The sequence below is a fragment of the Telopea speciosissima genome, chromosome 3 (genome assembly GCF_018873765.1).
Source record: "Telopea speciosissima isolate NSW1024214 ecotype Mountain lineage chromosome 3, Tspe_v1, whole genome shotgun sequence".
NCBI lineage: Eukaryota > Viridiplantae > Streptophyta > Magnoliopsida > Proteales > Proteaceae > Telopea > Telopea speciosissima.
This window is the reverse complement of record NC_057918.1, coordinates 10,919,581-10,930,391: the sequence shown is the minus strand read 5'-3', so window position 1 is coordinate 10,930,391 and position 10,811 is coordinate 10,919,581. Positions and strand designations below refer to the sequence as shown.

The 10,811-nt window shown below is 37.8% G+C and overlaps 1 protein-coding gene across 1 annotated transcript; it reads right to left on the bottom strand.

Moving 5' to 3' along the window:
• Window positions 1–3,718: 3,718 nt before the first annotated feature.
• LOC122656347 (WRKY transcription factor 72A-like) lies at window positions 3,719–7,415 on the bottom strand. The gene is made up of 5 exons (XM_043850822.1): window positions 7,330–7,415; window positions 6,448–6,519; window positions 5,837–6,343; window positions 5,616–5,729; window positions 3,719–4,862 (listed from the first exon to the last, which is right to left on the bottom strand). Exons 1-5 carry the CDS (start codon window positions 7,399–7,401, stop codon window positions 3,948–3,950), a joined length of 1,680 nt encoding a protein of 559 aa, XP_043706757.1. The 5' UTR covers window positions 7,402–7,415; the 3' UTR covers window positions 3,719–3,947.
• Window positions 7,416–10,811: the final 3,396 nt, after the last annotated feature.

The window sequence follows — 10,811 nt, the reverse complement described above, 5'->3', positions numbered from 1 at the left end:
ATATGGGTTGTGGGTTTTATATGGGCCTGAAGTTTGCTTGGTTTTTACCTAAAAATGGGCCTGGGAGAATTAAACTGATTTCCTTTTAGAGGAGAAAGTTCCATGGCTTTTGTTTTAGCTTCCATTCATAAGGTTATGCCGGTGTTGAGGATAAGAAGATGATAATTTAGGAAAAGATTACGTCACCCGCAGGTGATCACCCATCCACTCAAGTGAGCATAGTAGGGCTGTAAATGGATAGCTGAAAATTCAAATTCGATCCACATCCGTATCCGTTTAGGGGCATCCGTATTCGATTAGAGATATCCGGAAAAAAATCCGAATCCGAATACTTAATTTTAAAAAATTAAGTAAATAGCGATCTTGAGGGTTTTTGAAGATTCAACAGGTTCTAGAATATGAGGAGAAGAGAATCATGATCTAAAACTACGGATTGAGAGTGAATTGTATCCACTAGGGGGAGGAAGGTTCGGGTTACACAAGGCAGAGGTGTAAACGGATGGTCGAAAATCGAAAATCCAAATTCGATCGGCATCCGAATCTGTTTAGAGGTATCCGTATTCGATCAGGGAATATCCGAATTCGATTACATCCGATCTGTATCCGAGCCTAATCCGATCCGTTTACAGGCCTACATAAAAGGTATTTCGTATTGGCATAAATATGTCGAAAATTCATTTAATATGATCCCATATGGGTGGTCCAATCATTGTCCTATTATATTTTTGAAAGAGGGTTCTCTGGGCAAGCAGCATAGAGGAGCACACCAATGACATGCGACATAACGATTTCATACATAGGAAGGCAGTGAGGTCATTTCATAGTCTGTGAGAGAGAACCTCGATCTAAAAGCAGCATATAGTAGAAAGATATTACAACCTTGACGTCTTTGCACATACGGGCGCACTGGGCCGAGCCTTTTTCTATTTAACATACTTTTATTACATGGGCCTTGGTCGCTTGGGCTTTTCTTTTTGATGGGCTATTTGAGCTTATTCTTAATTGTAAAGGATAGGTTCCTTCAATATAGATATATCTTTTTAAAAATACATGTCCATACAAAAGGATGTGTTGAAAATCACAGATTTTCGAATCCTTTCCATTAGATTTAATCCATGCCGTTGAAGTCCATACATTAGATGCATCATAACTAATTCCTCATTTGTTTCTCTCTCTCCTACCCCTGCTCTGCAATAGTATTTTTTATTTATTCTCTTAATTCTTCCCATCGAGTTCTTCAAATTGTGTTCAACCCAAGGTATCTTGACAGGGCCTAGTCAGTGAGTGCGCGTGGACTAGTGGGCCTATAAGGGCTATTTTATCTTTGAAGACTAGTTCACACCAACCCAGTTGCACCAGTAAGGGCAACTAAGATTTTAAAGAGACTGATCGATGCACGAGTCAGTCCCACCATTTTTTTCTCCTACCATTGTCCGAATTCTATTATTGTTAATGAAGGACGTGATACACAAAACAATGAAGGACGTGACAAACATACGAGTGCTTCATCAACATTGAGTTACAGTGGTAGTCATCAACAAAAAAAAAAAATAAAAAAAATCAAGTCTGTATTCTATTTGAATATCATTATTACATGTACGCATAACCTCTTTTGTATATCCAGGTATTCTGCGGTAGTCGTCCTTAATTTTTTTCATTGCTTTGTTTGGCCACTTGGTAAACTTTGATTTGATTGAAACTCGAGATCTGAACAGAAAGCCTTTGGATTCATCTAAAGTAAAAAAATTCAGCCTCACCTAAACTAACATTAAATAAAATGTAAATCTGAACAACCATGATAGGTGAAAGAAACATATCATATAGGCAAAGACCTACCTAAGCAATATCACACGCCGGGAAAAGAGATCAAGTTTGTATCTATTCAAGGCATGAGACGGTTAATGATACCTTCTAATTGGACCACACTATAAGAGTTTTATTTTAATTTATTATATCCTCATGCATCACCACTATCCAACGTCCGAGGTATCATTAATTTAATAACATAAGTTTCATCATCTCTTGTTCTTAAACCATTGGTTTTAAGCTTTCATCTTCAAATGGAAACCTTAATTAATCATTAATCATTAAAAAAAAGGCTGTAATTGACTCATCAAATGTCACCATTGACTACCCAAACCAATTGAATTAGGAGATTGAGATTTTGACCTCTTTTACCATGACGTTTACTTAATTTAGAGTTTAGATTACACAATCTTCTTTGATTAATCAAATTAATGGCATTTAAATGAAGATGGGTGATGTAGATATTGGCCGGTGATGATGGAAGTAGGGGAAAAAAATTAATAAAATTTTTGTGTTTATTTATATTTTTTGGCTGATGCCCTAGACTTATAGAGTCTGGACAAGGCAAGCAAACAAATATCAATAGAGAAGGCTGACGAGAATCTTATCTTAATATGTTTACCGACTAAATGAGAAGCCTCCACCCATCGTGGACCCTTTTTTATTTTTATTTTTTATAGATAATGACTTTATTAGAAAGAAAGAACAAAGACAAAAGATCACTTGGTCACGTATATATATACTATGAATCACAATTACATGGACAAGAAAAAATATCTAAAGGTAGATTGAAAATTTGGATTGAGATCATTGTCTGGTTGCGTGGTCAGTACTGTACCAGTGTGGGGCCAATGAGAACACTCACAAGAGCATTAACATGGATGAAATTTTTTATTTTATAGGGATGAGATGGTAATTTTGCATGCTCCTATGTCTGGATGCATGTGTCAAACGACTAGGCAGCGATCCTTTTCCCTTGAAAATTACATCCTAGGGAAAAAGAGTCCCATGGAGTCACTACACTATTACCTTTACACATGGGTTCTCTCATTGTTTGCTCTCAATCTTTTGCCTCAACCATACGGATTTCATGTGGATGATACTCTTCTCCATGCCACCAGTAGCGTGACGTGGGAGATTCCTCCCCCCACATTGGTGTCGTGGGTAATCCTCTTCCTTATATTTATCCCCCTTGTAAAGTATTCACATTGATACCCCTAATAAGGTTTTTCATATTGAATTGATGGCGGTGTAGTTGGGTATTGGGTCAAACATCCTCCACACAAGCATTCGTAGTGAAGGTAATTTTTTAATGAAGAGAGGTGCCAATTAGGACTTGGAAGAACCAAAAAACGATAGGCGATGTGAAAGAGTTTTGTGAATGGGAAATTTGTCTAGATCTATTAGATAAGAAAATAAATTATCTAAATAAATCTAAGAAATCGTCTCATTTGTGAACTCAGGAGATAATATTGTGAGAAAAGGTTCTATGAGCCTGGCAAAGTATGCTAACAGCTTGATCTGCGTCTATCTCTCTCTTCCTCAAATAAAATGATCTCGTTATCTTCCATGTAGGTATCATTTTGTCACACCTCATCGATGCATTCCCTTACGCTGCTAGCTTAGAAAACTCTCTCTCTAATTTTTAATAATTCCCATGCATCACAAACAGGTTTGATGTCTCGATTAATTCTAACGGACCCAACTGTATGATGAAAGTCAAGACTACTTACAACTCAACAACGATATAATTAAGCCTTTGATTGCAAAATTAACCCATTAATCAAAGGCTATCACCGTCTTTAATTCATTGTTTATTATTAACTTTTAACTTTTATGGGTTCATTAATTAAAAAGTGAGAAACAAAAAAAAAAAAAAAAAACCTCTATAAATTGACTTTGTCCTTTTCCATTTGTACAAAAACATCCTTATCATACATTAATTCATAACCTTGATTACACTATTATAGGCTAAGAAAAAGACTATATCCAATGATCAAAAAGAGCTTAATTTCAATGGCTTCATAGCCAAGTCAACCTATTCCTTAAAACCCATTTTATCCACACACAACTAAAAAAAAAAAAAAAAAAAAAAAACCCCTAAAACTTCCAAGAAGGTCTCTTGCTTGCTATTCCCTCCATCAGTTGATGTGATCTCTATTATCAGCTGGAGAAGAAGAAGGACTCTTAGATGAGGTAGAAAATGGCAATGGAGGTGGAAGAAACATCAAACTTCCTTGTTGAGCATTAGAAGATGATCTAGTACTCAAGTAGCTAGTTGCACAACCATTCCCATTTGCAGTTGATGAGAAGGGAGGAACGGCAGTTAAGTTCTGATTGAAATTCTCACCATTACTACCTTTGTTTACGATCGACGTGATTGCGGCTTCTAGTACTGATCTGAAGCTTGGATCTGATGTAATGGCCTTGGTTGCAGCCACAATGGTTTCAGATAAAGATTGTTGTGGAGCAAGAGGAGGAGGAGGAGCTATTGAATTGTTCTTTTGCATGTAAGGTTGGTAGAAATGTTCTTGAGGTTGTCTTCCAAGAGTTAAAGACCCAATTTGGCTTCTGTTGTAGGTTTGATTTCCATAGCTTTGATACCCATTGCTCCAAGATGTTGGTAGGGCATTGGATTCAGAGGAAGAAAAATTGAAATTTGTTGAATATCTTGGGGTAGTGGTATGGAAACCTGAATTTAGCCTGTTGAATTGGGATGAGGAGGAGGAGGTTGACGACGACGAAGGCGGTGCAGTAAGGTCGAGAGTGATGGTTGGGTATGAGGGTGAAGATGAAATTGAGGAGTTTGGTAGGTAGAATTGCCTTGATCTTGTGTTATCTGTGAAGTTGAAGTTTAGTCCATGGAGATCAGCAGAGGTAGTGTTGGTAGCTGATGGCCCAAGTGCTGATCCAGAGTTTGATGAGCCAGACATGAGCATGGAAGCAGCTGCAGATGTAGTGGAAGCCATGGCTGTGGCTGAAATTGGTAGAGGGTGGTTGTGGGATCCTTCATAGGTGGTGATCAAGATAGACATGTCCTCTGCACATCTTTGCACCTGAAATTCGAGACAAACAATGTAGAGTTAGGTCAAAGAAATTAAGTGAGGAAAGCTAAGGATTCCTGATCTGAAAAGTGGAAATCGAGAAACTAAAACGATGCAGAAAAGAATGGGAATCGCAAACAAACAGTCACACAATCGAATACAAGGATTTATGTGATTTGACAAGATTGCCTCCGTCCATAGTGAGATGAGATATGCTTCACTATCAATGGAGAATAGGGTAACAACCGCTTGTCCTCACTCCTCACACCTCTCTCAGATTGCTTACAACCCTGACCGCCACAAATTTTAGTGAAACCTATACAGATAATTTACCGAAATACCCATATAGCCCTAACAAATATTCTCAGGGGCTGCCACCCCGAACCCCCTTGCATGCATGGACCCACTAGTAACGAAGATAACACGCAACGTGGGCCAATACCTCTAGGCCTTGAAGCCTATGGCCCTTTCAAAATCAGCCCACTTATGCAAACGACAGAATACAAGACATCGTATCTGAACATTAGAGTGCACTAAAATTAGGTTTCTTAACTACCACCTTAGAACTTCATTTGAAGTCTAAGAGAGGAGAATAGGGAAAAGCTCAGATCAATGTTCTTTGCTGAGGTGTTTAGGTCTGGCCTCCATAACCATTTCTTATGGTATTTGTTGATGTTGTTCACCTAGGTATCCAATTCAAATTCACAAGTGACCCAGACATTAAATATATTAGACTTGGGAAGAAATTAATCCGATGAGATATACCTGCTTTCTTACTGGGCATGCAGGTGCAACTGTGCATCGATAGTATGCTCTAGGGCATGGATTGCCTTTCGCAATTTTCTGTCCATATTTCCTCCACTGGCAACCATCGTTCATCTATAAATACACAAATAACCTATATTAATCTCACATTTTTTCAAAGAAAACCCATTTAAATTAAGAAGAGAAGAGATGGATAGTAAAATTAAAATTTTGATACTAACCGTGGGGGTATCACATCTTGCTCTAACAGAAACTCTTGCTTTCTTCACATTGTTCAGTTGTGAAGCTTCATCTTCTCCACTTCTCACAGTCTTGAGAATTTTACTAGGTGGCCATGTTTCACCAGCTTCTTCTTCTTTAGGTTCTTCAAAGCTAGTTTCAGGGCTAGGGTTCGAAGACCCTTCAAATTTGCAGTCCAACCGAAGTGCCAAACCTTCTTTTAATTCTTCATCCTCTTTATCTTTGCTGATGGAGTTGTTATTCTTTTCATCCTTCTTGGGCTCACTCGAATTTCTTCCAAGGCTAAGTGAAAAATCTGGTTCTTCCATTTCTTGATTGGTAGGAACTGTATCTGTAGATTTCTTGGTTTCTTCTTGTTGAACCATGTTTGTGAGATGCATCTGTAGGGATTGGTATTCTTTCATAATTTGTGATAAAGTTAACTTCAATATTTCATTTTCTTCTTTCACTTTCCCCATTTCAGCCCTGGCAGATTCAAGCAGATCCACCTAGATATCAACAAAACCAAAATCAGAAAATTTAAGAGGAACTGAGAAATTCTAAATTTATAATATATTTCTTGAAGAAGCAAATGAAAGGAATTCTAAATTACCTGATCTGTTTTTATAGCAGATAATGCTTTTGAAGTGCTGTCCATAGATGCTCTTTCAACCACTGCTGGTATCTGCAAATTAGGGCTTTATCAGCTTTTCTTCTTTCTTTCTTTCTTTCTAACAATCAAATAAGTTTCATCAGGGTTGTCAAGTGGCACAATTGATGGCAGCCCAGATTGACTTTGTGGGCCTATGGCAGGAGTCATGGCTGAAAGTCAACCTTTTTTTGGTCAACAAAAGAAAAAAAAAAAGATGCCATTTTGGACCAATACCCAAAAGATTGATGACCATGAACTTTCATCCATTAATGATTTGGACTTTGGATCTATCATCACTTACTGCAAATTTCTTCATTGCAAACTATTTCTATAAAGTTGTAAACTTTGGTGACCTAAATTTTGATACAATAACAAAAGAAAGAAGTTGTAGAGAAAATCATGAAATCCTTTGTTGTTTAGCTAGTGGATGTATTATCAGAGAATAATACCAAAGAATTTTTTTTAAAAAAAAACAATTACTAAATAAAGTAAATTTGCTTACATCTTAATCTGTAAATTCTTAGCTGTTTACCTGTTTGTTCATGTTTGTATCCTTTTGATTAGGTGAGGATGGCTTTGAACTGATATCATCATGGATTTGTCTTCCATTTCCAACCTGAAACACAATAAATAACAAAATTAGTTGAGCTTTGATGAAGATTAAAGGGAAAAGAAACTTGAGGGGAGGATTAAGAATTAAATCTGCAGAAAGCCAATTAATTAATTGGTTCATATGAGCTTCAATTCTAAAGAATAAACAGAAATTAATGGAAGAGAAAGAAAAGAAAGAAAAAAAAGGTTCTCAATCCAGAAGTATAGGAAAAGAAACAAGACAAGCTTTACCTTTCCAGTTTCTCCTGAGCTTTCACCATCAACACTAGATTTCTTCACTCTTCTTCCTTCTTCCTTAACCATAAGGGGTCTTTTCAACTTAGCCTCCATGGATCTCTTTGTTTGCTCTTCTAAAGCTTGTTGTGTTTGAGATCTCTGTTATACTGTGTACTTATAAGGGGTTGGTTGGCCTTCTCTTTCTAGTTTCTGACTTTTAATTTTTAAAACAAATTCAAAAACCCAAGTGGTATATCTTTAGCCCATTACAAATCCACACACTCATAAATATGTCAACAGCTAGCCCACCAAGTTCATTCTGACAAGCAAACCAAACCTTTCTTTTATTTTATTCATTTTTTGTCAAATAAATAGAAATAAAAAGTAGAGAAGAGGAGAAGAAGAATTCAACTTCAACGCTTGAGAACTATTTTTATAAATACATAAATGGAGGTCTTTTCTGTCTTCACCCAAGCAAGAAAGAGAGAGAGAGAGGGGTTTAAGGCGCATTAGGCGGTCCACACTAGTAGATAGGATCGTTGAAGGTTCGTACGTACAGGGTGATCAACGTCACATGGAAATTAACCGGTTTACCTGTCAAAATTGCTACCGCCGACGTACCTGAGTTGCCTGATTCCGGTGATGAGAACCTCTTACTACTAGAATCTGGTGCCGTCATTCCGCTTTCATACTTATTAATGATGCCAACGATACCGGTCAAAGCCGGTGTTTCAATAATAGGGATTGGGGGTTGTCGTTGCCATTGACTTCATCACCTCCCCAATCCAATTGCTTGTTTTTAAACCAAACAAAACGATTCCCTCTTATCTGCCCTCTCTCTTTCTCTCTCTCTCTCTCGGGGTGTTGGGGGTACGGATATAGGGTTTCCTGGAATTTTGATAGATTATTTATATAGGGTTTCGTTATATATTTGTATCAAGGATTCTTCCTCTTCCTGTAAGCAATTTGTGAGAACAAGCTGCTATAACCTCTTTTTTTTTAATAGGTTCTGCTCTATTCCATAGTTGGAAAATCGGGTTTTGATTGGGGTCGGTTGCCCGAGGGTTGATTCAAAATTTTAGAAAATCTGGTCAAGTGTCATGTAGACTAGATCATGGTAAAAAATGACGAAATTGGTATATTCAGGTTTTTCTGAAAGACGAGTTGAGTTAAAAAACCTGATTTTCCAAGTATGCTCTATTCTATTCTAAGGGGAAGGGAAGGTGTGAATCAGGAGGCCTGAACCCAAGACCTCCCGGTAGCAATGGGCTTTTACGCACCACAAGCTATCAAGTGTGCTAAGCACTTGTTCATAAGCGGCTATAACCTTATTCTCCATTGATAGTGGAACAGATCTCATCTCACCGTCGACGTAGACAATTTTGCAGAACCATGTAAATTCTTTGTGTGGTGCGTTGTGTGTGATTATTTATTCTCGATTTTCATTATTATCTACATCGTTTTAAGTTCTCGTTTTCTACATGGGGTTTATAGAATGAGAAAAGGCTTATGTTTAGCACCCTGCCCGGGCTGCATGTGCAGCGCCGGACTTGGTGAGGCGTGACAAGACCACCTCACCCCTTCTCGGGCAAGGCACTCGGGCAGGAGTGAGGCGATCTTTTCATGACTCACTGTGTCCGACGCTGCACATGCAACCCAGGCAGGGTGCTGGACAGGAGCCAAGTCGTATAGAATGACCCATCCAAAAATCTATTATGGAAAGCCATAAGTCATAACTATTGACCTTAATCCGTGGTGCTTTGTATATATCATATAATTTCGTACATGGACAATAATAATACGTTAGCAATACTGTGTCGGGAAACTCTCCACATTTATTGTTGAAATTGAAAGACATTTTGGATCTGTTGGATAATAATAATATAATATGGATCAATATTATTAACATGTTTTAGGGAGGGGAGCAGGATGAGGGCATGATACATGGTGTTCCTAAGTTTAAACCTTCTTCATAAGAACATGTAGCTCATACCTTCAAATACTACCCGTATAGTATTTATCATGTGGAATAATGTACCTACGTCATATGAACAGCTTGTGTTTCAACTTTCCACCACAACAACTCAACATTATCCTGACTAAATGAGGACAGCTATATGGATCCGTATCCTCCAATCAGTTCTGTTTGAGGTCATACTTGATACAAGATCTATGCGGATCTTTGTCCCCTTCAGTTTCCTCTCCGGCCCAGTTCCCCCAGTGCCTGCATTAAGGGGGAGGGCAATGACCACCCTACTCCTATCCGAACACTCCGTCCGGGTGGGGCCCACCCCCTGGGGGAACTAGGCCAGGCAGGGAACTGCAGGGGACCCCAAGCTCTTTCAATTCCTTAATTTAATCCGAATCAAATCATTCCTCCGTACTAAAGCATCTAAAGGCCTCCGTTACATATGACCATGACATCTCAAACGACTTTTTAGTAGTTTATCATGTACCAAAGCTACTCCCAAATTTGCTTTAATTTGATCATTCTTGTTTTATCCTTCCTAGTTTTGCCACACATCCATCTCAACATCCACACCATACATCATAGCCAGTCATATTATTGTCCTATAAATTTTTTTCTTTAATTTTGAAAAGAATACGTTGATCAAACAACACTCCAAATGCACCTCTCCACTGCATCCATCCTTTCTCTATGAGACATCATCCTCTGTGTCATCCTATTAATTTATGATCGAGCCCCAATACGTAAAACAACCACTTTAAGGAAACAACCACTTTAAGGAATTTTTCTCTGATCAATATCCATCACCTCATTATTTGTCTTAGTCTAACTAAATTTACACACCATATACTCTGTATTTGTTCTACTTATCTTATTACCTTTTAATTCCAATGTTGATCTCCATAACTCCAACTTGAAGTTAATCCCTATTTTGGTCTCATCCGTCAAAACAATATCATCAGCAAAAAGCATACACTAAGGAATTTGGTCTTAAATATCTCTGATTAAATAATTTATAATAAACGCAAACAAATCAGGACTTAAAGTTAATCATTGATATGAGAATTCACTACCTTGACTTTCACAATTCTTACATTAGTTACCACACTATTATACATATCTTTAACCATATCCACATTAAACTACTAATTAGAATTAGCAAACAATTGAAATGTTCCTGAAAAAACCTTGCACCAAACCGATCCGTCTACCTTGGAACCAAACCATTTAACACCCTTAGGGCTATCCAATCCGTTTACCTTTTCAATCAAAGTAACCTATTGGAAACAAAATTTGAAGTGGACGTACGGTATTTACTAAGTAGGGCTGACGTGGAAGAAGCCGCACTCGAAACGCAACCAACCAACTAAACCTAGTTTTTATCAAAAAAATAAAAACCAACTAAACCTAGTGGGACCCGTTCGTGCCTTTTACGGCTCAATTTTAATCTATAAGACACCGTGGTAGGAAAAAGCATATCTCCCCCATAAAACTGTAGAAAGTGAACAGACCAAAAGTTCGATTTCAT